General features: G+C 43.5%; 2 protein-coding genes across 6 annotated transcripts in view; one reads left to right on the top strand and one right to left on the bottom strand.

Moving 5' to 3' along the window:
• TUBGCP4 (tubulin gamma complex associated protein 4) overlaps nt 1-14,069 on the top strand; it is a 45,648-nt gene extending 31,579 nt beyond the window's left edge. The window contains exons 12-18 of one of the 3 annotated variants that reach the window (XM_012507222.2): nt 769-876; nt 1,608-1,746; nt 4,376-4,553; nt 6,050-6,184; nt 7,999-8,115; nt 8,716-8,855; nt 9,518-14,069. In XM_012507222.2, coding sequence (XP_012362676.1) covers nt 769-876; nt 1,608-1,746; nt 4,376-4,553; nt 6,050-6,184; nt 7,999-8,115; nt 8,716-8,855; nt 9,518-9,530 — 830 coding nt within the window. In that variant the 3' untranslated portion in view covers nt 9,531-14,069. Of the gene's footprint in view, nt 1-768; nt 877-1,604; nt 1,747-4,375; nt 4,554-6,049; nt 6,185-7,998; nt 8,116-8,715; nt 8,856-9,517 lie in introns of all 3 variants that reach the window. The other 2 variants (XM_003266804.4, XM_030814212.1) reach the window with 2 other exon arrangements.
• The window catches only part of TP53BP1 (tumor protein p53 binding protein 1), a 111,549-nt gene continuing 92,471 nt past the window's right edge, over nt 7,380-26,457 (bottom strand). The window contains exons 19-28 of one of the 3 annotated variants that reach the window (XM_030814209.1): nt 26,155-26,426; nt 25,325-25,474; nt 24,602-25,032; nt 20,540-20,731; nt 19,910-20,125; nt 17,432-17,647; nt 13,946-14,040; nt 13,194-13,393; nt 12,242-12,387; nt 7,380-11,870 (exon numbers count right to left, since the gene is read on the bottom strand). In XM_030814209.1, coding sequence (XP_030670069.1) covers nt 11,683-11,870; nt 12,242-12,387; nt 13,194-13,393; nt 13,946-14,040; nt 17,432-17,647; nt 19,910-20,125; nt 20,540-20,731; nt 24,602-25,032; nt 25,325-25,474; nt 26,155-26,426 — 2,106 coding nt within the window. In that variant the 3' untranslated portion in view covers nt 7,380-11,682. The remainder of the gene's footprint in view (nt 11,871-12,241; nt 12,388-13,193; nt 13,394-13,945; nt 14,041-17,431; nt 17,648-19,909; nt 20,126-20,539; nt 20,732-24,601; nt 25,033-25,324; nt 25,475-26,154; nt 26,427-26,457) is intronic. The other 2 variants (XM_030814210.1, XM_030814211.1) reach the window with 2 other exon arrangements.

Raw genomic sequence — 26,457 nt, 5'->3', positions numbered from 1 at the left:
AAGGATCCAAAAAAAGAAACTGTGAGAAAGAAAATACATACACACAGGCTGATCATTTTTCTAACTCAGTAAAACCATAGATGTCCACTGTACTTGTATAAATATAAGTACTTGTGGTTGCAAATATCAGAAAATCCAATTCAAACTCAAGCAAAGCAAAAGGAAAGAAATAATGTATTGATTCTCATAACTGAAAAGCTCAGACGTATGATGGTTTTCAGCTAAGTTTGATCCAGTGATGGGTGTGGCACCTTTAGGACTTGGTCTCTTTCCGTCTTTTACCTCTTTCTTTTCAGACAGGCCTGCTCTGTATGGTAGCAAGATAGTCTCTAGCCAAGTTTACATCCTACTAAGCCCCTGTTTATCTTGAAAAAAGAGCTGGACTCTTTCAGAGTCTGAATAGAGCCTCTGGATTGGCCTGGCTTGGTCATGTTAATATCCCTAAACAATATAGCATAACAAAGTAGAGTATTACATTCCATTTGATCATGCCTACATCACCCAGCTACCCCAGAATCGGGTGTTGTCTAGCACTGACCCACTGGAAATATGTGAACTGTACTGAATAGGGATGATTCTCCAAGGAAAATCAGGAGGCAGTTTGTCAGCAAGAAGAGAAGGATGGATGGATGTTAGACAAATGCAACAGATGTCCACTGTGTCCTGCTGTTAGCATTGGGCATGTTGGGGGAGAAGCGGAAAGCTGGAGGAGTCTGGGTTTGTTTTGTAGCCAAGCGTCCTTGTCAGCCTGCATGTTCTTTCTTGCAGATGTGAATGTGGCCTTTCAACAGTCAGCACACAAGGTATTGCTAGATGATGACAACCTTCTCCCTCTGTTGCACTTGACAATTGAGTATCACGGAAAGGAGCACAAAGGTTTGCCATTCCTCCCTGCCACCTTAGAGTTCCTACTGGTCATCATCCATTTTCCCATCTCTGCTTCCATCCCCTGCCATAGAAACCATATAATTTTGGATCTTAGAAATCAGCTAGTACAATACTGTAATTCTATAGAGAAGAAAAGGAAAGTCCAGAAGTCCAGAGAGGCTAAGTGAGATGACCAGGCCATGTTTTGGGGGAGTTGGGGTTTTTTTTTTTTTTTTTTTTTTGTCATGCTGCTGGAATGGTCCCTGTTTATTTGTTTCCAGCCCCCAGATTTTAAGGCTGAGGAAAGAATCTCTAGAAGACCTCCCAAGAGAACCTCACATAGAAGTTTCCTTGTCCCCTTCTTTTTGTCCCCTGAAAGCTTCTGACATCGCAGACTCCAGTGAGCTCTGTTTCTTTTCTTTTGGAGACAGAGTCTCGCTCTGTTGCCCAGGCTGGAGTGCAGTGGCACAATCTTGGCTCACTACAACCTCCGCCTTCCAGGTTCAAACAATTCTCATGCCTCAGCCCCCGTGAGTAGCTGGGACTACAAGTGCGTGCCACCACGCCCAGCTAATTTATGTATTTTTAGTAGAGACGGGGTTTCACTGTATTGCCCAGGCTGGTCTTGAACTCCTGTGAGCTCTAGTTTCATTAATGATATTCACTTGTTGAGTCTCTGGTTCTAGATTAACCAAGTTGTTATCTTTTCTTTTTTTCTTTTCTTTTCTTTATCACAGCAGATGCTACTCAGGCAAGAGAAGGGCCTTCTCGGGAAACTTCTCCCCGGGAAGCCCCTGCATCTGGCTGGGCAGCCCTAGGTCTTTCCTACAAAGTACAGTGGCCACTACATATTCTCTTCACCCCAGCTGTCCTGGAAAAGTGAGTATTTCTGAGTTTCTTACACGTAAATATGACCCACCTTACTTGTAAGGGAAGAAACTAGCAGGAACAGAATTAGTGGGAGAGCAAGGTGTGGTGGCACACGCCTGTAATCCCAGCTAGTCCAGAGCCTGAGGCAGGAGGATCCCTTAAGCCCAGGATTTCAAGTCCATCCTGGGCAACATAGTGAGACCCTCATCTCGTATAAAAAAAAGAAAAAAAAATTAATGGGGGCAAGAGAGCCACCCAACTAGTTTTTAACAATCTGTAAATCAAAAGTTGTAAACGCTTATGCCTTCAGGGGCTAGACTGATCACATTAATAAGTGAAGCCACAGATATGAGACACGGAGTTGGAATCAATGGGAGGGCATATCTACTTCAAACCATCGTTTTTTTAAATTGCCAAATAATAAGCAGTTTGTAGGCTGCCAGTTTGTGAGCTCTGGAAAATAAGGTCTCAGGCACCATGTCGAGACAATGGCCTTTGATTCCATCACACCTGACAAGGTCTCTCCCTCACTTTTGTAATATTTTTTGTTGATTTACTTGGGAAAGTCCTCCAGCCTGCATGTTTGCTATGGATGTTAGCCACTGGGGAGAAGACTGCCTCCTTACCCCCAGGGAGAGACAACAGGGGCAGCCAAGCTTAGGGGTGGAATAAAAGAGCTGACCAAGCTGGAGTCTCCTTCTGTCAGGTCAGCTTTGTTCTTTATCATGAGAGCTTGCCAAGTGCTGTTGCTTGGCTTGGTCAGGACCTAATGTCCCCAAACCAGAGATCTACAGAAAAGAGGTAAGAGAAGCAAATGTGGCTGGTGGTGGCTTTTGAAATCTATCCTCATGCCATATCTAGGAACTTCCCAAACCCAATTACTGGTCAGAGAACTGGCCCCTGGCCTGGATGGAGGATTGAAGCTGTCATACTCTGTGAAGCCAGAGGAATGAAGAAAAGGGAAACAAAAAGGCCATCTCTTCTTCCAGCCACCACTCTTAATCCTTCCTGTTCTTCTTCCTAGCCCTCTCTACTTTTTTGAGGTAGAGAAGCTTAGGGTAGAATAGACTGGGCATAAACTAGAAAAGATGAGACTGGTTCAGGGAGAAGATTCTATGGCAAATTCAGAGCCCACGGCCCAGCTAAGCAAGTGGCATGGACCCTGTACAAAGAGCTTCCAAAGATCCTTAGCTCCCAGAATCCTATAGGCCCACAGTCCACTTACCTCCTAACTTGATATGCTCTCACCACCCTTGAAGAAATCAAGTTTAGAAGTATTTTTGCATTTTCATTATAAAAATTTCTAAATATAAACAAAAGTATAGACCATAACAAAATCCTGTGTCCTCATTATTCATCTTCAGTAACCGTCAACATTATACTACTTTTATCTGTCCTTCCCCCACTTCTTTGCTAGAGCTGTATAAAGCAAATCGCAGTCATTTCATTCTGCCAATAAACAATTGAAAAAGGCATATTTCAACAGAACTACAATGCCATTATCACATCCAGTAAAATTAACAGTAGTCCCTTATAATCCCTTATAATATCCAGTCTACACTGAGATTTCTCCAGTTCTCTAAAAGTTATCTTTATGTTTGGGTTTGTTCAAATCAGTTTCCAAACAGGTCTATCATTTCATTATGTTTGTTCCTTTAGAAATAGATAATTTTAAAAACCAAACAGAATGGGACTGTCTTCTGCAAGCCTGCCTACAGACAGGTAAATCCTATTCTACCAAGAATCAGCTGTTCTTCCCATGTGTCTTTTCAGTATGGAGTCTCAGCATTAAGCAGTTAGCCCCTGAACTTGCAAGGAGGCAGGAGCAGGAGTCTATCTCAGAGGGAAGCTATTTTACTTTCTTTCAGCTCTCAGGGACAGAGAATCAGATTCATCATAATCCTTGATTCATAACACACTATTTTTTTTGAGACAGGGTCTTGCTCTGTTGCCCAGGCAGCACACTGCAGCCTTGACCCCTGGGTTCAAGCAATCTTCTGCCTCAACCTCCCAAGTAACTGGGACTATAGGTGGGCACCACCACACCTGGCTGATTTTTTTAATTTTTAGTAGAGATGGCATCTCACTATGTTGCTCAGGCTGGTCTTGAACCCCTGGGCTTAAGTAATTCTCCTGCCTTGGCCTCCCAAAGTGCCGGGATTACAGGCATGAGCCAACACACTTGGCCTGCTTTAAGAATTATAAAAACGGCTATATGTAATCTTTTGTGATTTACCTTTTTCATTCAAAAACCGTATTTTTGAATATGAGAAGCAACACGAGTCAACCATTCAAAAAGGCATATTTCAACAGAACTATAATGCCATTATCACAGCCAGTAAAATTAACAGTAGTCCCTTATAATCTAGTATCCAGTCCACATTGAAATTTCCCAAGTTATCTAAAAAATGCAGATGGGGTCTCATCTTGTTGTATAGCTGGAGTTCATTCATTTGACTGCTATATAATATTCCATTGTATAAATAAATTATAATTTATTTGTCTACATCTCTAGTCACTCTTTCCTGACTGCCTGTTTGTGAGAGGAGTGGGTGGCACAAAGTCATAGAGTCTGTCATGTGGGGGAAGTGCAGGGGATGAAATTTTTGTCTTGAATATCCTGTTGTTTCTGTCCTAGGTACAATGTTGTTTTCAAGTACTTACTGAGCGTGCGCCGGGTGCAAGCTGAGCTGCAGCACTGCTGGGCCCTACAAATGCAGCGCAAGCACCTCAAGTCCAACCAGACGGATGCGATCAAGTGGCGCCTAAGAAATCACATGGCATTTTTGGTGGATAATCTTCAGTACTATCTCCAGGTCTGTGCTGAGAGATGAGTAGAAGGAAGGGGTACGGAAAAACGTCTAGGAGGTTGGCAGGGAGTATTGAATAGGGACTACAAGTCTGTATTTGATAAAATGGTAGGGTTTGGAAAATTCAAGAGTTATATCATCAACCGTGTTTCTTAAAATAAAGCATTTTATTTTATTTTATTTTATTATTTTTTAGAGACAGGGTCTGTCTCTGTTTCCCAGGCTGGAATGCAGTGGTGCAGTCATAGCTCACTGAAGCCTCAAACTCCTGGACTCAAGTGATCCCCCTGCCTCAGCCTCTCAAGTAGCTGTGACTACAGATACATGCCACCACGCCCAGCTGTTTTTTTTTAATTTTTTGTAGAGATGGAGTCTCACTTTGTTGCCCAGGGGGTCTCAAACTCCTGGCTTCAGCCAGGTGTGGTGGCTCACGTCTGTAATCTCAGCACTTTGGGAGGCTGAGGTGGCGGATCATTTGAGGTCAGGAGTTCGAGACCAGCCTGGCCAGCATGGTGAAACACCATCTCTACTAAAAATACAAAAAAATTAGCCGAGCATGGTGGCGCCTGCCTGTGGTCCCAGCTACCTGGGAGGCTGAGGCAGGAGAATCGCTTGAACCTGGGAAGTGGAGGTTGCAGTGAACCAAGATCATGCCATTGCACTCCAGCCTGGGCAACAGAGTGAGACTCCGTCTACAAAAAAAAAAAAAAAAAAAAACTCCAGGATTCAAGTGATCCTCCTACCTTTGCCTCCCAAAGTGCTGGGATTATAGGCATGAACCACCACCACACCAGCCTCTTAAAGGCATTTTAAAGGAGCCTCATCAGCAATCTATTATTTATTGTTGACTTGCCCCTTATTTTTATTGTTTGCTCTAACTTCTGGAATCCCACAGGTGACCAAGTCAGTCAGTAGAGGGAATGTGGCATGAGTGGATTAGGATGGGGCAGGGGAAGCTGGGCGCAGTGGCTCACGCCTGTAATCCCAGCACTTTGGGAGGCTGAGCCAAACAGATTGCCTGAGGTCAGGAGTTTGAGACCAACCTGGCCAACATGTGAAACCCCCTCTCTACTAAAAATACAAAAATTAGCCACGCGTGGTAGTGGGCACCTGTAATCCTAGCTACTCAGGAGGCTGAGGCAGGAGAACTGCTTGAACCCTGGGATGTGGAGGTTGCAGTGAGCCAGGATTGCACCACTGTACTCCAGCCTGGGCGGCAGAGCAAGACTCCGTCTCAAAAAAAAAAAAAAAGAAAAAGAGAAAAGGATGGGGCAGAGGAGAGTGGTCAGCCAGGATATTGGAGGGAGGGGGTTCAGAATTATGCAAATAACTTCTTACAAGGCTGGGCAATATAAGGGTGTCTTTGGTCAGCCTTAATGTGACTTGGTTAGAAGGAAGATGAGTGGGGGCAAAGCATTTTCATTTCAATCTGTCAGGCATCTTAATGTCTTCGAGTGCTTAGAATATGCAAGGTGCTAAAATTTTTGTGTAATGTCTATCAGGTAGATGTGTTGGAGTCTCAGTTCTCCCAGCTGCTTCATCAAATCAATTCTACCCGAGACTTTGAAAGCATCCGATTGGCTCATGACCACTTCCTGAGCAATTTGCTGGCTCAATCCTTTATCCTACTGAAACCTGTAAGTAAGGCTCATTGGTTTCCTCACACTGCTTCTAGCACTGACCATTCCCTTAGGCACTTTGAGTTGACAGGATACGAAACCATCATTAAGCAATTATTCAAATCCATTTTAAATCATTTTTTAAGAATGTATAAAGCGGCGGGGCATGGTGGCTCATGCCTGTAATCCCAGCACTTTGGGAGGCTGAGGTGGGCGGATCATAAGGTCAGGAGTTCAAGACCAGCCTGGTCAACATGGTGAAACCCTGTCTCTACTAAAAATACAGAAAAAAAAAAGAAAAATAGCCAGGTGTGGTGGCTCGTAGGCTGAGGCAGGAGAACTGCTTGGACCGGGGAGGCAGAGGTTTCAGTGAGCCAAGATCATTCCATTGCACTCCAGCCTGGGCAACAGAGCAAGATTCTGTCTTGGGGGAGTGGATAAAAAAAAAAAGAATGTGTAAAGCAAAACTAAAAAGGCATGTTAAATGGGACCTATGATGTCTTTGAATTTCTGAAATACAAGGTGTGGTGAGCAGCTACAGATGAAAGAATTATGTGCTTAAACCCTCTAGAGTTAAAGAAACTCAAAATCCTTGCTGACAATACAGAAAAACCAATGAAAAGCATATAGAGTTCACCTTCTTAGAAATCTTTTGGACCAGGATGGATCAGTCATTTGAAAGTTCTTTTCATAGACACCTAGAGTAGTGTTTCTCTCTCGATGTATGTGTGTGTTTCTGTAAGTACATATATGTCTCCTTCGTGGCAGTTATTCTTAACTTTGGCTGCACATTGGAATCATCGGAACTCTTTAAAAAAATCTAGGTGACAGAGCACTTAAATTAGAATCCCTGTAATAGTGGGACTCAGATACTAATTTTTTTTAAAGCTCACAAGCTAGTTCCAATTCCAGGATAAAGAACAGGAAGATTGAAATGATCTCTGGTAGTTTCTAATGGAACAGTTATGCCTCCTCTCTGACATGAGCTGGTGGTTATTCCTCTGTGTGCTACAGCACAGCTGTTACAGACTTTTTAAAAATGTTCTGGTGTTTAGGGCTATTTCTGCTGTACCAGGAAGAGTAAGATATATATTAATAGATGCCACTCCAGAGGGCTGGTTGAAAACAACCAAGAACTACTGTGATGGGTAGATGCTGTCCTTATGTGGCATAGATGTATCCATAGGGAAAAGCAGAATATCAGAGCAGGTCATCATCATTAAATATTTATTGAGTGCTTACTGTATGCAAGGCACTGGGGATACAAAGAGGTATAATTCATGGCTCTGCCCTTAAGGAGCTCACAATCTAGTTGGAAAAACAAGACATATATATATATACACATACAAAAATCAGTAACAACACAGAGGCCTGAACAATTGCCAAGTGGACAACAGTACAGATAATAAAGAAGCAAGAAACGAGGGTTCACTAAAGGCTACAGTGGGGAAGGGAGTGCTTCACTGAGAGAGTGGGACTTGAACTGGTATTAAAAACAAGAGCATCCCGGGCAAAGGGAACAACACTCACAGCTCAGAGGCAGGAACACACTCTGCGGGTCTAAGAAATGAAGAGTTAAATGTGGCTAGATTGGAGGTTTGGTGCAGGGCTAAGAGAGTAATACTCGCTTAGCCAGGAAAGGATGCGTTTGTTTTACACATTTTGTATGTCTGAGGGGCTGGCAGGCCTTGCAAGTGGCAGTGTCTATCCTCTCAGATTTGGGAGGTCAGCTATTAATTAGATCAGCTATTAATTAGACTGTTCTCCCAAAACTTTAATTTCATGGACGTACCTTCCTCCTTTTCCTAATGCTAACTCTGTTTCTCGGGTAGGTGTTTCACTGCCTGAATGAAATCCTAGATCTCTGTCACAGTTTTTGTTCACTGGTCAGTCAGAACCTAGGCCCACTGGATGAGCGTGGAGCCACCCAGCTGAGCATTCTCGTGAAGGTACGTCTGCCTGGAAGTATGCCGAAAGGACAGAGGTGGTTTTGCCAATGGAGAATTCATGATCTTTCCTCTGAGTCAGTAAAGCATTTCCTCAATACACACATACAGAAATAAGATACAAAGATAAAAATGTTGGTATCAGTTGATTTTGAAGCAGGTAATTACTGTGCCATCTCACAGTGCTCAAAAATAGTTCAGTCCTGAATAGTTTATTCAGCCCATCAAATAAGCATTGGCTTTGTTGTAACTTCCTCACATCCTACCCCTCCTTACTTCCTTGAACTAACCCCCATCTCACTGAGATAATTATCTGCTTGTAATCAAAATGGGTTCTCCCCAACCCCAGTACTTGACAAAATACATTAACTGGAAACCAGCTACTAAATTCCTACTGATGAAAGAGTACTTAGGAAGTCATGCATGTATGGATTTGGTACAAGTCATTTTAGGAACTAATAGAAATAGGAATGTGGGAAGGCCAGGTGGTTCTGTAGAATTTTGAACAAGGCTTTTCCAAGAAACTCCTCCCTCCACCCCCATCCTCCATATGGAGAGCTGGTGAGCTGAAGTGGAATGACAGCTGAGTCCTTCTCTCTGCAGGGCTTTAGCCGCCAATCTTCACTCCTGTTCAAGATTCTCTCCAGTGTTCGGAATCATCAGATCAACTCAGATTTGGCTCAACTACTGTTACGACTAGATTATAACAAATACTATACCCAGGCTGGTGGAACTCTGGGCAGGTAGGAGCAACCCTTGGGTAACTCAGTAGACTTTTTTAGGTGGCTTTTTAATGAGTTGTAGAATTCTAGAGCTGGAAGAAGACTTTAGCCATCATATAGTCCAAATACCCTCATTTTATAAGTAAGGCTTAGAGATAGAGATGTGACCATCTTTAATAATTTTAATGAAGGTTATTTTCTAGTAGAAGTCATCATCATCATAAAATACTAAAAAACCTGACAGTGAGATAGGTGTTAAGTCCTTTGCTAGGTTATGTATTGCTATGCTGGGAGGCAGTGTGCCTTCCATTTCCAATTCTGATATGAACTAGCTGTGCAGCCATGGGCACCCCGCCTTGCTGGTCCCTAGCGTCCGCATCCATGAAAAGAGGAGACCACCCCTTCTAACTCTAAACTTTAAAAAAAACTGATACTGAGATTCAGTAGTAACTGGCTTCCCAGAGGTCTGTCATTCCCATTCAGAAAATCACTTTATTTTCCTTTCTATCTCTAAAATGTCTGCAAGCAGATTTTTTTCTAAGCTATCATAGCAGAAGAGTCAAAAGAAACTCTTCAGTTTTAAGATGACATTATTTAGATCACAGGTTGTCCTGATTCATATTTCTTTGAAGGTAGTCTTGGGAAAGCATGATACTTAATAAGGCTCTTTTTCTCTTTTGTAGTTTCGGGATGTGAAAAGTTCTGGCTTATAAACTGAAATAACAGCCACGTTCCCAAAGTTGTAACAGAAGAGTCAAAACATCCCATTCTAGCCACACACAAATAGATATCTGCGGCTTAGTGATAGGACTCTACCTTTTCTCCTAGAAGCAGTTACTGAACATCCAGGAGTACAACTCCTTCCCATCATTCCCATGTGGAAGGGTCTGTCCCATCAAGGAGAACATGTGGCATCTCTGATCCTTTACATTGAGAACATTTGTTGGATGTGTTCATTTATTCAGTAGTCATTTATTGAGCACCTACTGCGTGCCTTGGTACTGTTCAAGCTGTGGGAGATACAACAGTAAACAAACAATATAGATAGCAGAAAGTTAAATATTTTATGGTTCATATGTGAAAAAGGAATTATGTTTATAAATAGGCTAACTGCTGGATGTTACCACCAAGTAAGAAAGCAACAGGTAAGACAGGCTTTCTCTCTCCCTATACCAAGTAATTTATACCCACACAGATTGGGCAATTCTAGCTAATGAAAATATACTTAAAGTATTTCTTAGGCCGGGCATGGTGGCTCACGCCTGTAATCCCAGCACTTTGGGAGGCCGAGGCGGGCAGATCACCTGAAGTCAGGGGTTTGAGACCAGCCTGACCAACATGATGAAACCCCGACTCTACTAAAAATACAAAAATTAGCCAGGTGTGGTGGCATGTGCCTGTAATCCCAGCTACTCAGGAGGCTGAAACAGGAGAACTGCTTGAACCTGGGAAGCAGACGTTGCGGTGAGGTGAGATCATGCCATTGCATTCCAGCCTGGGCAACAAGAGCGAAATTCCGTCTCAAAAAAAAAAAAAAAAAAAAAGTATTATTCTCCAAGAAAAAGGTCCTTAAGAAAAAATTGAGATCAAGTTGTTAGATTTTTAAATACTGAAGACAGCAGGCCCAATTACCCATCTTACACAAACCATAGGGGTTGAAGTTATCTTAATACGGCCCAGCCATCACTGGTAATCAATATTCATATCAGTGTGAGTAAAAATAAATATTAATTGAACAACACCCTCCAAACTGAAAAAGAATGCAGTGTTCTGGCATCAGTTTATAGTCACCGAATCTGGTCTTTATCACTACATCTTCTACACACTGGGAAGCGCTGGAAACGTTATTCCCTGCTATTACCAACTAAAGATCACCCTTTTCACTGCTGTCTCTAGACCAGGAGCTGGCAAACTATGGCCTGCTGTCTGTTTTTGTAAATACAGTTTTACTGAAACCCAGTCATGCCCATTTGTTTACTCATTGTCTATGGTTGCTTTCATGCCCTCACAGCAAAGGTGAGTAGTTGTGATGGATCAAATGGCCTACAACGCCTGAAATATTTACTCTTTGGCCCTTTACAGAAAAAAAAACTTGACCCCTGCTTTAGAGAATGAGAAGCCATGAACAGGGATCAGTGATGCCAGAGGAAGGGAAGGAACTGCTTCCAGCCATTGTGACAGTAATAATAATATTGGGTCTTTGACTAGAATGTGTAACATTTCCGGGTGTTCTCACTTGTGCTTCTCATGTTTATCTTATGGAAGGTCATTCCATTAAGCTTATGGTCACTGTCCCTTCATGGCAGTTGGTCCTTTCGTTCTCCCTTTAGCTCTAAGAGTGGGGGAATACCCACAGGTCAGCTGTGATCTCAGCTCTAGAGAGACAGAGAGCATCAGGTCTTTTTTAACTGTCAGGAAACAGCTGTGCCCAATTCCACTCAACTTTTGGCACAACTGTTAATCTGGGCCTTCACCTACTTTAAACTGAGTTTCTGCAAACATAGCATTTTAGACACCCTGGAATAACCTTTTGGGAATGATGCCACTTAACTTTTCAATTTCCTTGGCTAGCTGTCCTCCGAAAGTGAATAAGCCTGTTGAAAGACTCGAGAAAGTGCTATGTTTATCTTGTCATTTGTTCTGAGATTAAGCTCAAAGAAACAGATGAAGAAATCCCAGTTACTACAACCAAAGAGATTCAACATTTATTTTATCATAAAAGTTCAGCAAATAAAACTATATACAAGATCCATGCAAGGAATCCAGTTACACACAAGACACATTTAAAACCTGGTTAAAACACAATCTCCACAATAGCAGGGAATAAAACCAGTAAGACCAAGTATCTTTAGTGAGAAACATAATCGTGTTTATATTTTGGATGCTGCTTGAATCCAATTCTCTCCCCAACAATGAGGCACTGGATCACCCACTCTTGTGACACCACAGGCAGCTGCAATGCTTCAGCACACTTCAGCACTGAGGCTGGGCACGAGGGGTCCGTCACCACCACATCAAATACCCCTAAAGCAATATCTGCAAGGAGGAAGGGAAAGTGAAGAAGGAAAGGACACTCAATGTAGCCCTCCATTACAAAGAGAGATTTGATTCTAACCAATACATCCCACTCTGCACAAACCAAAGCCCTATTATGTCAAACACACTGCTACTGATCATGACCAAAAGCAGAGTTATAATCCCTATGTGCTGACCTTGTAGAAATATTTAACAAAAATACGTCCAGTGCTTCACTTATGTTGACTCACCTCTTGAAGGTGGCACTTTTCTTCTCTAAGAAACATGGATACGGTCAACCTATTAGGCCTGAGCCTTGGCCCACAAGGCCTAAAACCTACAGGTCTAAGGAGATCCCTGGAACAAAGACACACACACGCTCTTTCAGGTACCTTTGTTATGGGCACTTGAATGGTGCTGCTTCACAGAGGCTGCCCCACCAGTCATGAGGATCTCAGACCAGAGCTCCAGGAAGTTCTGCTGTTGGTCTGATACCAAGAGTACCTTCAGATTCTGGAAAGGATTTTCACGGGGTTGCCTATGAAGGAGACAGGAAAGGACCTTAGCATGACAAGTAATATCCAACAAACTGCCTTTCTGCAAAGGGACTCATGTACATCTGAATGCTTTCAAAAATAAGTGCCCCATCAGGCATAGTGTCTCAAGCCTGTAATCCCAGCACTTTGGAAGGCTGTGGTGGTTGGATCTCTTGGGCCTGGGAGTTCAAGACCAGCTTGGGCAATATGGTGAGACCCCATCTCTACAAAAAATAACAAAAAAATTAGCTTGGTATGGTGGCGAGTGCCTGTAGTCCCAGCAGCTTGGGAGGCTGAGGTAGGAGGATCACTTCGGCTTGGGAGGTTGAGGCTGCAGTAAGTTGTCATTGTGCCACTGTACTCCAGCCTAGGTGACAGAGCAAGACTTCATCTCAAAAAACTAAGCCCTATATTAGGGTCCCCCTTCTCTTCCTTCTTTCTATGAATGACCTGTATTCCTTGCAATCCTGGCTTTCAGATTTCCATGTTTGTTCTGGGGCTGAGAATAATCCAAATCATGCTCCTGAGCCTATGTATTTTTAATGCTTGCTTAAAACTTAGTTCTCTAACTTTACGGGTTGAGAATATTGACCCTATATACAAATCTTCACATTTGCAAAAGGTTCCTAGCCAATGTAACCTATGGAAATAAACTAGATAAAATCCTGAAGTCATTTCAAACCCACTCAAATTTATCCTACAGACATTCCAATTTCTAGAAAGCTTTACTCTCTCACCTAGATTCTCTTCCCTCCAAAGCTTGCTGTCTTCCTGTCTATGCAATTCTGGATGGGCTTCAAATACTTACCAGTCCAGAATTCTTTGCTCCTCAAGGCTGTACCCAGCTGGCAACAGATAATTACGGTAGTTCTGGAGCTGGTTGGCATGGCAACTATCATGGACCCAGACATGAGACACACAAGGAATCCCACTGGCAAGGCACAGGAAGTACTTCCGGGTTCGACAATGCTGATCCGCAATTAGAAGACACTGGTAAGCTGTGTTACACTGGAAGAAAAGAAGCAGAGCCAATGGGTTTGGTGACTTCTGTGGAAAGCTCCTAAGCAGCAGCCATAATGAGCCATAAAGAGCAGATCTGAAGACTCCCAACTACCACCCAAAATGTGATTTAGTCTATCCTTCTGCCCAAGGCCACTCTTCTCACTGGAAGGCCCAAATGATTTCCATAGATGTTCTCTCTGCCTCACCTGCAGCATACTGAGGACCTAAATCCTCAATGGACAACCAAGACCTATGAACTCAACCTTTCAGGCTAAAAATCAGCAACCCTAATAGGGGATTCTACTACTAAACATAAATATCAATCTTCTTTTGTCCCAGCAACAGAATCATAGCCATTAACTAACCCAAGGTCCTACCTTCTCTTCCCTATACACAATAAAAATTCTATTTCATGCAAAAACATTTTGGCAGTTTCTCAGTTCCTGAAATCTCTGGCTACTTTATCCAGGTTCCCCAACCCCTCCCAGGCCTCTTCTCACACAGCAAGTTGGCTCTTATCATTGCCACTATATTAGGTTACACAAAGAAACTCCTCACCTGGGCTTCATTGAAATCTTCAAGGATATAGCCAGCTCCTGCTCGAAGCTGGGATTCTGTATACTGCTTGTTGAAAGGAGGAATTTCTAAAAATTCTGTATTAAAAAAAAAAAAACCAAGATAATTACTGAGTGGTTTTCTTATTTGCTACCTTATGCCTCCTTCTTACTGCCCCTTTTTCCACTCCCCAGCTATCCACAGCAGTGTGTCCCCAAAGACAGGCCAAGGGCTTCCCCACGGGTCAGAAAGAGATCTGTCTCAAGGTCTTTAAAATGCTGCCAAAAGAAGGGACAAGAGTAGGAGGGAATGGGAAGATGAGGACTGGAGGTAGGTCCTAGACCTAAAAACATCTAAGGTTCCTGCACTGGACTGTTGACAGGGATGGGAACACAATCATTTCCCACAGTGACATATTCCAACTTGAATAACCCTTACCATCAGGAAGTTCCCTTTGTGTCTATCCTAAATCTCTCCTGTTGAACACTAAACCCCATTTCCTCTAGTTCTACCTTCTGTGGAGATGAATAGCTGATGAACACTTTATAATTTATATATGAAGGGTTTATAATAAACCCTTCATATTCCCACTGCATCAGCCTTTTTATTTACCCCCTTGTATACTAAAACTTTAATAAACCAGAATGCTCAATGAAATATGGCTTTAAAATTTTAACTGATTAAAGTGAAGGTTAGAAAATCCTGTTTCAACCTTTTTATTGAAAACTATCTACCTTTGATGATCTTGAAGTACCTCAGGACACTGAACACCAATGACTGCTCTATAGTCTTGAGGGTGAAGTAGAAGATATGAGAGATGAGGCTGAAGCTGTAATGACCCTAGGCAATTAGAAATTGCTTCTTTTGACCAAATATCTAATTTGAGCTTGTTTTCTTGTCATCTGCTCCTCTCATATATAAATAACACATTAAAAAAAAAAAGAAAAGAAAAGCAAGACATTAGAGATTTTAGTTAATTAGGAGTTTTGGGAAATTAAGTTCTAATTAACTGAAATTTTTATCACAAATTTTAAAACCCAACCCAATCCAATGCATAAGGTTCAATGCCAGTACCACTCCCCTTCCCCTTCACACCCAGTAGTAAAACTTAGAGCGGATCCCTTGTGACGGCTCCCCCGTCAGTGCCCTCGCTGCCTGCTGGAGTAGCTCAGGCAGTGCTGAGGCCCCAGGTCAGGGGTCTCCATCTCCACTTAGTTCTGACTAGCCAGCCTATTCACTTTTATTGCTCTTTTCTTGATTCAGCATTCTCCACATTCTTCTCAAATTGAGATCCCAAAACAGAAACTCTAAATGGTTACAAGAAACTCGGAATACAGCAGGGCTATTTCTCAGCTTTGTCACAGCACCCTTTTGCTATCTCAATATAGCATGTCACAATCTTCAGCACCAAGATTCTACTGCTGAGTCACTGCCGACACCCCTTACAATCCTGTATTTTTCTTAAGACTTCTACTTTATGTCTGCTTAATCTAGGACTGGTCTATTTAGATTTTAATCCCTAATTATATTTCCTTAATTTGTCTAATGAAGTATTACCCTATCTAGGCAGTGTGTTTCTCTAATTTTTCTCAAATAGTCTGGGTTCCAATTTCTTCATTTTTGAGGTATGAGTGCCCTGCCCAGCCAGATGCTAAAATGAATAGATTGTTAATCCTGCCATCTAAATCAAGTATGAAGGTACTAAATAAACCCAACTCCAGGGTCAATCCCTGTGTCTGAAGGATCTCTGATGGTGTGCCACCCAACAAGATTAGGTACCAAACTTATTAATAAATATATCTCATAAGATGGATTTAAATATTTTATGGAGCTCCTGTTATAAGCTGGTGTCTAAGAATTCCCATTTATCTGTAACAGCTACCAAACTGTTTCTTAAAAACTATAATTCTGCAGAGGATTGTTTTAGTATTAGATGTCTTCCGCCTTCTTGAGATTGAGAAACCCCCAAGCATTCTCATACACTGAAAACATCAAGGATTCTGGTACTGTTGGGCTGTGTCCAAGGATGAAGGCACCAACATAAAGACACATTCACCGTAACCACACTTTCTATCAGAAACCTGGAGATCCCTTCAAAAACACTGTCCAAATGCCTCATTTTATTTTTATGAGTAGAGCTTATTACATCTCACACAGGCACACGGATTTTAATGAAACTGGACAGCCTGCATCTCATACCAGTCAGCTTTCTTGACTATGCTGAACCAAGCAACAAACAAAACATTTATAGAGCTGCCTTGTGAAGTCCTGGTTTTGAGTCCAGCAATATTGTAAAAGGGGGGAAAAAAAAAACCATGACCACGACCACTGTTTTAATGCCATGACACACCTCTATGCAGAATCCTCAAAAGACTCCCAATTTTCCTGTCCAGGAAACTCTTCAAATACCTTATTCCCACTGTGCCTATCTGATTGTTTGACAAGCTAAGTGTTGCAAACACTTAACCTTGAAATCCCACCACACCACATCTACTCACTCCCACAGCCCAACTCTCCCAAACCAAAGCCTGTCCCTGATCATCCCTTCCATGTCCTTGTACTACACATGGCTGCAGTCAGTGAGATATAGTTTTGGTTAATTAGGAAAGAGTCATCCACACACCTGAAATGCCAACCCTCACAGATGTCCAGTGGTGCAAATTATGACAACCATGTTGCCTAATTCAATTCCCTCTTGCAAGACAACATCAGTCAGAACTCTAACTTGTATAACATCATTCCATCTGGACCTTTAGCCTTTACAGACACATTTAGATACTGCTGTCAGTCACTTATTTATAGTGTATACATTTATATCTGCTCATTCCCTCTCCTAGATCACACATTTTTCAGACCTCTCCCCACTGCAGCCTTCATTCAAAAACTAACAGACAACACAGAAATAAATGCAATGTACAGATTTAATTTAAGGTTAATGAGAGGTACAAGAGTTGAAGAGACCTAGAAGCTGTTTCTTTGCAATCACCCTGAGGAACCAGGCACCCCACAGTCCCAGTCTTAGACCTCAGGAGAATGAACCTTACCCTCCACGTGGGTTTGCTCTAGCAGATGCCCACAGAACACAAATGGGGAAGATGGCAGGGCATTCAGACCTGACTGACTTGGATGGTTGCAGTAGGCTAAAATGACAGAGCTCTAGTCCCAGGTTTGTCATTATTGTGGACAAAAAAAAAAAAAAACAATTATTTAACCTTTAACCTCTCTAAACTTGTTGCCTCATCCATAAAACAGGTAAGATCTATCTCCCATCTGCCTCACAGGATTGTTTTCAGGAACCACTCACTGAGAGGAATTTTATGAAAACAGTCTAGAAACTGTTAAAAAGCAGGAGTAATTTCTATGACCAAGATCCCAGTTGCTATTTGCCTTGCCTCCTCTACATACAACAGGGGACCACCAGCTCATAAGTGACTGGAAAAGAAAGAAGTGCCTATGTGTCAGAGCTCCCGGGGCTTCCTAAGGCCTTACCCTCCTCTTCCTCACTGCTTCCTGCTGGACCATCTGGTAGTTTGGAGCGGCTGGCCAACTTGTCACTGGATGTGGCCATGGTAAGGAGGAATGCATAGCCCAGAAACAAGGTCTTGTTGAGAGGCAAAGGCCCTCTCTGCTCTTCCAGGGCAGAGGGTTCACCGGTATTGTCTCCACTCTCACAGGGGCTCACAAACTCTCCTGCCCCCACTGCACCTGGGAAGGACAGGGGCACAGTTACTAGAGGGATACACACCATTGCCTCAGCAAAAGCCTTAATACCAAAAGGCCCCAGCACCAAGCATGACCTGATGGGCAGGCACTGTCCTGATGAACTTATCTGAGCCAGAAACCAAGGACCATTCCAATGGCCAACCATTCTAAATGGCCAACAGCCTAGGATAAAATTTACAACAAAGAGAAATTTACATATTTAAATTTTACACAGTCATGATAATGTATACAGTGTTTTCATAAATGAAAATTAACCAAGTATTGTTTTCATATAGCCACACCAAATACTTCTGAGGTCATCTGAAGAAAGAGGTGGTTCTAATACAAAGAAATAGTAGGTGAGAGTGAAAAGTGTTTGGAAATCTTCAGCCCACTTTCTGTGTCCCGTGCTCTGATTTCCCCCAGGGTATGAGATATTTTGAAGCAGTCTTTAGAGAAAAAAAAAAACCCAACACTTTTTTATTATCAAGAAATGCCCCTTGTAGATAGATCCTCCCACCCCATCACTGACCTTCACCAGAATGGTGCAGAGAATACTTGGTAATAAAGTGTTTTTACACATAGATGGTGCCACATCAAAATAGCCTGCCTCAACTGAATTAGTTTTCAACACCTGGGTAAGTAAGTGAACCAGCCAGCCAGAACACCCATGCCAAGAGTGCCCCAATAAGTCCTTGAGAAAAAAAACAGATACCTGACCTGGAGAAGCTGAATCGTAGGTTCATTAGGAGGCTAAGATGACAGACAGGTCATGCATGCCTCTCTAAAATAAAACCAGGAGCAAGAAAACAGTCTCAGAGGCAATATGATGTTATATGAACGAGGCTGGAATTAGAAGTGAAGACCACCAAAGTTTGAATCCTGGCTTACTTTGTCATCTTGGGAAAGTTAGCCAACTTTTCTGTGCCTCAAAGTCTTCAACTGGAAAACTCATTCTAGCACCTATACTTCTTAGGGATTATATGTGAGGTGTTATGTGTGAAGTACTGAGCGCTATGCCTCATACAGTGAATATTCGATAAAGATTAACTATTGTTTTTAAATACCCTGAAACACAGCAGCAGTTGGGTAGATAAGGAGATGACACAATTCAAATACATAGGAAACAAAAGGAGCTCTGGTGCCAGGACAATGTAACAATCAACGGAGTTTCATCAGTTTGCTAGCCTGAGAAAGTTCCAAAAGGGAATAGACTGATTTTACCTCTGTAATCTCCTGAACCCATAGCAGCTGGGCCTGGGTCACAGTAGGGACTCAATGAACAACAGATGGAATGAACTCCTTTCTTAATTATTGAATGCTAGGGACTGGAAAGGGGTTGTTTCGGGGATAATGGGGAGAGGGAAGAGCACATTGAAATATGATCCTTTTTTTTTTTTTTTTTTTGATGGAGTCTCACTCTGTCACCCAGGATGGAGTGCCGTGGCGTGATCTCTGCTCACTGCAACCTCCGCCTCCCAGGTTCAAGTGATTCTACTGCCTCAGCCTCCCGAGAAGCTGGGACTACAGGTATGTGCCACCACTCATAGCTAATTTTTTTTTATTTTTAGTAGAGATGGGGTTTTGCCAGGTTGGCCAGGCTGGTCTTGAACTCCTGACCTCAAGTGATGCCTCAACCTCGACCTCCCAAAGTGCTGGGACTACAGGCGTGAGCCACGACGCCCAGCCATGTTTCAACAGGAAGTCTGAGAAAGCTAGAAGGCCCAAGCACAAAAGAGAGGGGAGCAGAATTTCCAGGAAGAAGATGGTGCAGGCAAAGAGAAATTACACCTATTTTGAATCTGCTTACATTTCAATACTTCTCTTTTCCCTCCTAGAACCCACACAGTAGTCAAAGAATGGTGTGATCAAGTCCTGGCCTTCTTTTTTTTTCTGGAGACCAAGTTTCACTCTTGTTGCCCAGGCTGGAGTGCAATGGTGCAATTTCGGCTCACTGCAACCTCCGCCTTCCTGGGTTCAAGCGATTCTCCCACCTCAGCCTCCCCAGTAGCTGGGATTACAGGCACCTGCCACCACACTCGCCTAATTCTGGCCTTGCTATCTACCCGCACTAGAGTCTGTAGGGGATGGGGGAGGAGGGATACAGTGAGCTGTCCCTGAATATCACCTGTGGGCTTGGGCAGGACCCCGACTTTATAACAGGACAGAAGGGCCACTGCCACATATTAAGCTCCATTTTTCCAGCAGCTGACCCTGCATTCTGCCATGTTCTGAAGGAAGAATGAGGCAAAAAGGAGCACTTACCAGGTTTGACGGTGGCAGACTTGCGACCTCGCTTGGCAGGGGACCGTTCCTCTTCAGAAGTGATAAGTTTTCTTTTGCCTGAGAGAACTCCCATGGAGGCACGAGGACTTTCTGTGATCTTTCGGGTAGGGGTTGTGCTGCTGCTACTGGAGGCAGTAGGGGTGGCTGGGGAGCTGACGTTACTGCGCCGTTTCCGCTTCCCTTCCACCAAATTGTCTACGGCAGGATAAGCCAAACAGGTTGGTCAAATTCTACGGTATGAGGCCCTGAACTCCAAGAAGCTGGGCAGACCCTGATTCAGCTACCACAGTGTTCCTTCCCCCACTTTCCATGAGGCCAAGAAGCTTCTTTTTAAGGTCATATTTTTTTATCTAGTCTGCCATGACTGAAATGTGTTTAGTCCCCTGTAGAACTGAGGAGGCCAGAAAAACCCTAAGGACTTTCTGTTTGTTACTAAGAAGGAAACAGATAAGGCAGTAGCTCTACAAAATGACAGCTCATCACCATCTGAGAAGCCACACATAAGAATAATAAAAGTTAGGGAAACGTTACTGACAGGTCCAGAATCTCCTCCGCCCACTGTAAGCAGAACAAGAGCCCAAAAGCAGCTGTTCAGGAAGCAAGTCTTACCTAAGCTGATATCTGCTGCCTTTGTGAGAGGTGTTACTGCCTCATAGGGGCCAAGCCCATACTGCTCTCTCAGTCTGTTTCCTTGCTCCAAGGACAGGATGACAGCCATTCGCTTATACCACTTTCTTTGGCCTTCTTTTTCAATGCTGTAGTACAGTTCCCCAGACTCCTTCCTATGTCCTTTCACCACTCCTGGGGGGCGGAAAGCATAAAAGAAGCTTGCTGTTGTCTTAGGCTCCTTAGCACCCTCTCACAAGGGCTCTGCAAAGCAGGCCTGAGTTAGGGAATTTAGAGATCCAACAGTGGACTGAAGTTAGGACTTAACACAATTCCAGTTGTCAATCCCAAACAGTAACACTTACGATATATGTAGCTACTACACTGGGATTAGGACAAGGAAAGTTTCTTGACAGAAGGTAGCCTTTAGTTATAAAATAAAGCTTCCCAAAGACAGCCATTAGGGATTGCTGGTGGTTCAAATGATTTCCATGAAGTGAAATGGCATGTGGTTTCCTAACAATTCCATTATAACTTCTAAACCTTTCCTTCCTGGTTCCCTGGGAGGCTGAGTAGTAAGTCTTGAGTTAAGCTGCAGGTGAAAAATGACATCATTCTAAGAGAGACAGCATGTGTGTGTTTTCTGTGTGTGTAGCAAAATTAGAGAGCAAAGAAAGGAAAAAACAGATCCTGCCTCTCCTACCTAATCTTCCTCTCTATTATCTACTTTCCTGCTCTGATTCAAAACCTGATAAGGCCCTTTATGCTGGAAGGAACAAAATGTGGGATGTAAAAGGAAACTAAGCTAGAATTCAGGAGACCCGAGCCTAGGACTAATTCTGCTGCCACCAAGCTGTGTGATCTTGGGCAGGACCCATTACTAAGCCTGTGAAAAAGAACACTTCTTCCTATCAATGAATAAACAATTTACAACACACACACATACTATAGCTATAGATATACACACACACACACACCCCCACACACATATACAATACAAAAACAAGGCATTACTATGAATATTTTTTCATTCCTATAAACAGAAGGGGCCAATTTCTTCTCACCCATTAGCCTACGCTTGAATGAAGAGCTAAAAGAAACTCAGAGCCTACCCCACCCAAGGAAAATAATACAGAGAAAGCAAGCCTTGGTTCTCTATCGATTCTGTGGAATCACTCCCTTTTCCCTTACTTGTTCATCTCCTAGCTTAAATCTCTATCCCCAAACTAAGTCACAAAGACCCCCTCAAAAACACAAAGAAGCCCAAGGCCAACAATATACTTCACACTAATGAAGAGCTACTAGAACTAGAAGTAGTCTAGTGTTGACATGAGCAAACAGCCTCAAGAAATGGGACACAGAATCCCCACACCTTGATGCCACAGTTCACTCTTGTTACAGAACTCTGTCTTTAAAAGGCCAAATATGAACCCCTAAGAGTAGCTTTACACCTGAAAGAAGAACGAATGCATTTGATACATACAAACTATGAGTCACAATAAAAGACCCCAATCCATGTGCTACTCCCAACTGATCCCATATATAGCTAACAATGTTATCCAGAACTAGAAGGTGAAGTGGCCCATTTAATAATGAACAAAGGGCAAACAACAATTACTCAGAGGATTCCAAATACAAGAGAAGCCTGGATGGACTCCAATAGAAAGCCATTTTTCCAGCCGGGAGCAGTGGCTCACTACTGTAATCCCAGCACTTTGGGAGGCTGAGGTGGGTGGATTGCTTGAGGTCAGGAATTCAACACCAGCCTGACCAAGATGGTAAAACCCTGTCTCTACTAAAAATACAAAGATTAACCAGGTGTTGTGGCAGGGACCTGTAATCCCAGCTACTTGGGAGGCTGAGGCAGGAGAATCACTTGAACCCCAGAGGCGGAGGTTGCAGTGAGCCGAGATCGTGCCACTGCACTCCAGCCTGGGCGACAGAGCAAGGCTCTGTTTAAAAAAAAAAAAAAAAAAATCCATTTTTTGGCTGGGCATGGTGGCTCACATCTGTAATCCCAGCACTTTGGGAGGCTGAGACAGGCAGATAAGTTGAGGTTGGGAGTTCGAGACCAGCCTGGCCAACGTGGCGAAACCCCATCTCTACGAAAAACACACAAAAAAATTAGCCAGGTGTGGTGGTGTGTGCCTGGAATCCCAGCTACTCGGGAGGCTGAGGCACAAGAATCACTTGAACCCGGGAGGCAGAGGTTGCAGTGAGCCGAGATCACGCCACTGCACTCCAGCCTAGGAGGCAGAGTGAAACTGTGTCTCAAAAAAAAAAAAAAAAAAAGAAAGCCATTTTTCCCCATTATATCCCAATCTATGTTCAAAAAGTCCTCAGAAAGATGTTTTTAAATGACAAACTCAACACAAATAGGTATCTTCAAATTATTTCCATAGAAAGGAGACAATATATTCAAAGAACTAGCACATGAAATAACAACAAGCATAACCACAAGCATAAACCTCTCACTATCACCAATATTACCTACTTCAAAAATAAAAAGGCACTGTTCTTCAAACCAGAGAATAAGTGGTAGATGTGCAGTCATACAGACACAGCACTAAAAACTTCTCCCTAAGCAAAAATATCTCAATATCACCTACCGGGTTCCAATCAAAGCAGGTAGCTAAGCTGTAAAAAAGAAGAGAGTATGGAAAGGGAAAAACACTAACTTTAAAGTGGAGAAGGCCGCCAGGCCTTCTCTTGCAGTGGCTCACGCCTGCAAACCCAGCATTTTGGGAGGCCAACGCAGGTAGATCACCTGAGCTCAGGAGTTTGAGACCAGCCTGGCCAATATGGCGAAACGCCGTCTCCATTAAAAATACAAAAATTAGCCAGGTGTGGTGGGGCACACCTGTAATCCTAGCTACTCGGGAGACTGAGGCAGGAGAATCACTTGTACCCGGAAGCTAGAGGTTGCAGTGAGCCTAGATTGTGCCACTGCACTCTAGCCTGGGAAACAGAGTGAGTGAGACTGTCTCAAAAAAAAGTGAAGAAATCTGGCAAATACAACCTTAACCAGTGATGAAGATTAACATCCTGCATCAATGAGGTCATGTGGATACATCACAAACCTTCCCAGGTCCTTATATGGTAACATGAGAAGGGCATTTCACCTCTGTGGCATATTTTTTTTAAGAGACAGGGTCTCACTGTTTCCCAGGCTGGAGTGCAGTGTCATTATCATAGCTCACTGCGGACTCAAACTCCTGAGCTTAAGCAATCTGCCTGCCTCTCCTCCTGACTAGCTACAACAACAAGCATGTGCCCCCATGCCCAGCTAATTTATGTTCCTTCTTATTTTATTTTTTTTTTTTTTGAGAGACAGGGTCTCACTATGTTTCAGGCTGGTCTCAAACTCCTGACCTCAAGTGATCCCCCTACTTTGGCCTCCCAAAGTGCTAGAATTACAGGCATGAGCTACCACACCCAGCCATCTATGTGGCATTATTTTTAAAATATCCCATAACTCTAGTCTAATGAGAAAATATTAGACAAATCCAAATTGAGGGACATTCTACAAAATACCTGACCAGGACTCCCCAAAACTGTCAAGGTCATGAAAAACAAAAGACTGAGAAATTGCCACAAATCAGAGCAGACCGAAGGGTATGTGATGACTAAATGCAATGTTGGATGCTGGAGGAGAAAAAGGACATGATGGAAAAGCTAGTGAAATCCAAATAAAGTCTAAAGTTTTGTGAATAGTAATACACCAAGGTTGGATTTTTAATTTTGACAAACGTCCCATGCTAACACCAGATGTCAACAATAGGGAAAGCCGGATGAGGGGTATACAGGAACTCTCTGTACTAGCAGTACTCTGTACTTCACAAATTTTCTGTAAATCATCTAAAATATTCCAAAATAAGTTTATTCAAAAACAAATGAACAAACAGAAAAGTCAGTGGCAAGAGTAACCAATTTTGTAGGAATGAAATTTCTGACTTTAGGGACACCGGAAAAGTACCAAGTAATGTCTTGGTAATTACTAACATAACAGAGTATTATTGCCCCAAGGCACAAAAAAATCTCTACAAACTCTGCTTCTTTCATTACCTGCACTGAAATACTCATCTTCCGAGAGGGCCGTCACTTCAGTGTCCAGCGGGATGGGGTCACATAACAGAATGTCTTTGCCCAACACATCACATTCGTACCCATCATCAAAGAGCAATTTGTACTTCCCAGCTCCGACATCTCGTGTGATTTTCCCAGAGTAAAAGTAGCCATTGGATGACCACTTGGCTACAACACGGAGCCCTACAAAGCTATTTCCTGGAGAGGAGGCATCTAAGCCATCAGAAGGGCCAGCAGCAGCCTGGAAAGGAATTTCTGGAGAGTCGCTACGACGCAAAGCACCAGCACCCACATCTGTTCGTCTGGTGGAGTCTGGCACTCGGGGCACGACACGGCTGAAGGATTTATCATCTGGTGACAAGTTAGGTGAAATGTCCTCTATGCCCAAGGGGCCAGGCACAGATGTTTCTCTAAAGAGAGATAAGGGATAGGAGAAGCCGGTGAGAACAAGAACACAGAAGTATGTATCTACCAATTTTTCCACTCCTTTGTCCATGGGTCTCCTCAGCCCATTCTTTGAAAACCCCATCACAGGCATGAGCCTGGTCTCTGTGGCCTCACTCTGATCCCTGCCCACTCCCCAGTCAGTATGGGCCCCTCTTCTCCCTCCTGACACCCCACAAACTCTCTACTCCCCTCTCTTCCATTCCCTTGTTTTCTGAACAAGTAATAGACTAAGCATATCTTACACTACCCAGGTACCTGGTTCCAGTGGTCCGAGAAGGTGGGCGGCCCCTTCGCCCGCGCCCACGAGGCGTGACTGGAGCCTTCCCTCCCTGTCTGATGCCAAGGCCTGCATCACCATCCTCCTCACATACTGGCGTCCCTGTCTGACTGACCCCTTTTCTAGGACTAGAGAATGAAGACAAGTTAGTCTGATAGCACCTGCTACTGAATCTTTTCTTCACAAAGTCTCCCCTTGGCCCTCAGACTACATGACAGGCCTACATGTGCTGAGCCTTTGGGGAGCAGGAAGCTGGTTCACACACCCACCACCAAAATCTCATCCAGGGAGTGGGGAGTGTAGGATAATAAGTAAAGGACATTCTCCTTCATGTAAGTCTATTCCCTCTGACAAAGCTTCCTACCGCTGCTGCAAAAACAGCACACCCCATTTCTGCTATGCCTTCTCCTCTACTTTACGCTCTGGACACCTGCAAAGAATAACAAAAAGCTAGGGGATGCATTAAGTTGGGGCTACTATCCCAAACTTCCTGTACTCCCAACTAAATCACATAAAGGCTGTGGTAGAAGCATGTGCCCACCAGATGATAAATTCCCGAAAGTCCCCTCCCCCGTTACCTACATTTTCTCAGGGGCTGCTTTGCCATTGAAATCTACCTGCCACAGGGCTCCACCCTACTTCCCATGCAAACCCAAAACACGAAGAGGCCAAATAGTGAGGAGGGGAAGTTTATTTATCTTTAATGGAGGATGGGGGATTTCCCATTACTCCCCTTTTCCTGTGATATTAAAATGTCAGCAACCCTGCCCCTGCTGTGGCTCTCTCTCTCTGGAGACCCTGTCTGCACCTCAGTTTTCCTGGGCCTCCTCGGGAGCTGGGTAAGGCAAAATCTGCGGGTTCTGTCCCGCTGGTTTTCCCTTTAAGTGGTCCGGCTCCTTTCCCTGAGCTTCCACTGCTGTGCATAGCTGAGAGGCTTGTCCCACTTGATGTGCGGTGTAAGCTGGATGCCTTGGAGGAGAAGGAGCTGATATCCCCCAGGTCACCTGAGGAGCCCCCAGTCTGTGAAGGGGAAACTTCAGTTTCACACTCCTGACACTCTACAATTGGCTCTTCAGTCTCCTGCAAGGAAAAAATAGATACAGAAGATAAA

Source organism: Nomascus leucogenys, chromosome 6, assembly GCF_006542625.1.
Source record: "Nomascus leucogenys isolate Asia chromosome 6, Asia_NLE_v1, whole genome shotgun sequence".
Taxonomy (NCBI): domain Eukaryota; kingdom Metazoa; phylum Chordata; class Mammalia; order Primates; family Hylobatidae; genus Nomascus; species Nomascus leucogenys.
Note: the sequence above shows the minus strand (reverse complement) of the source record. Positions and strands in the feature narration are given on the sequence as shown.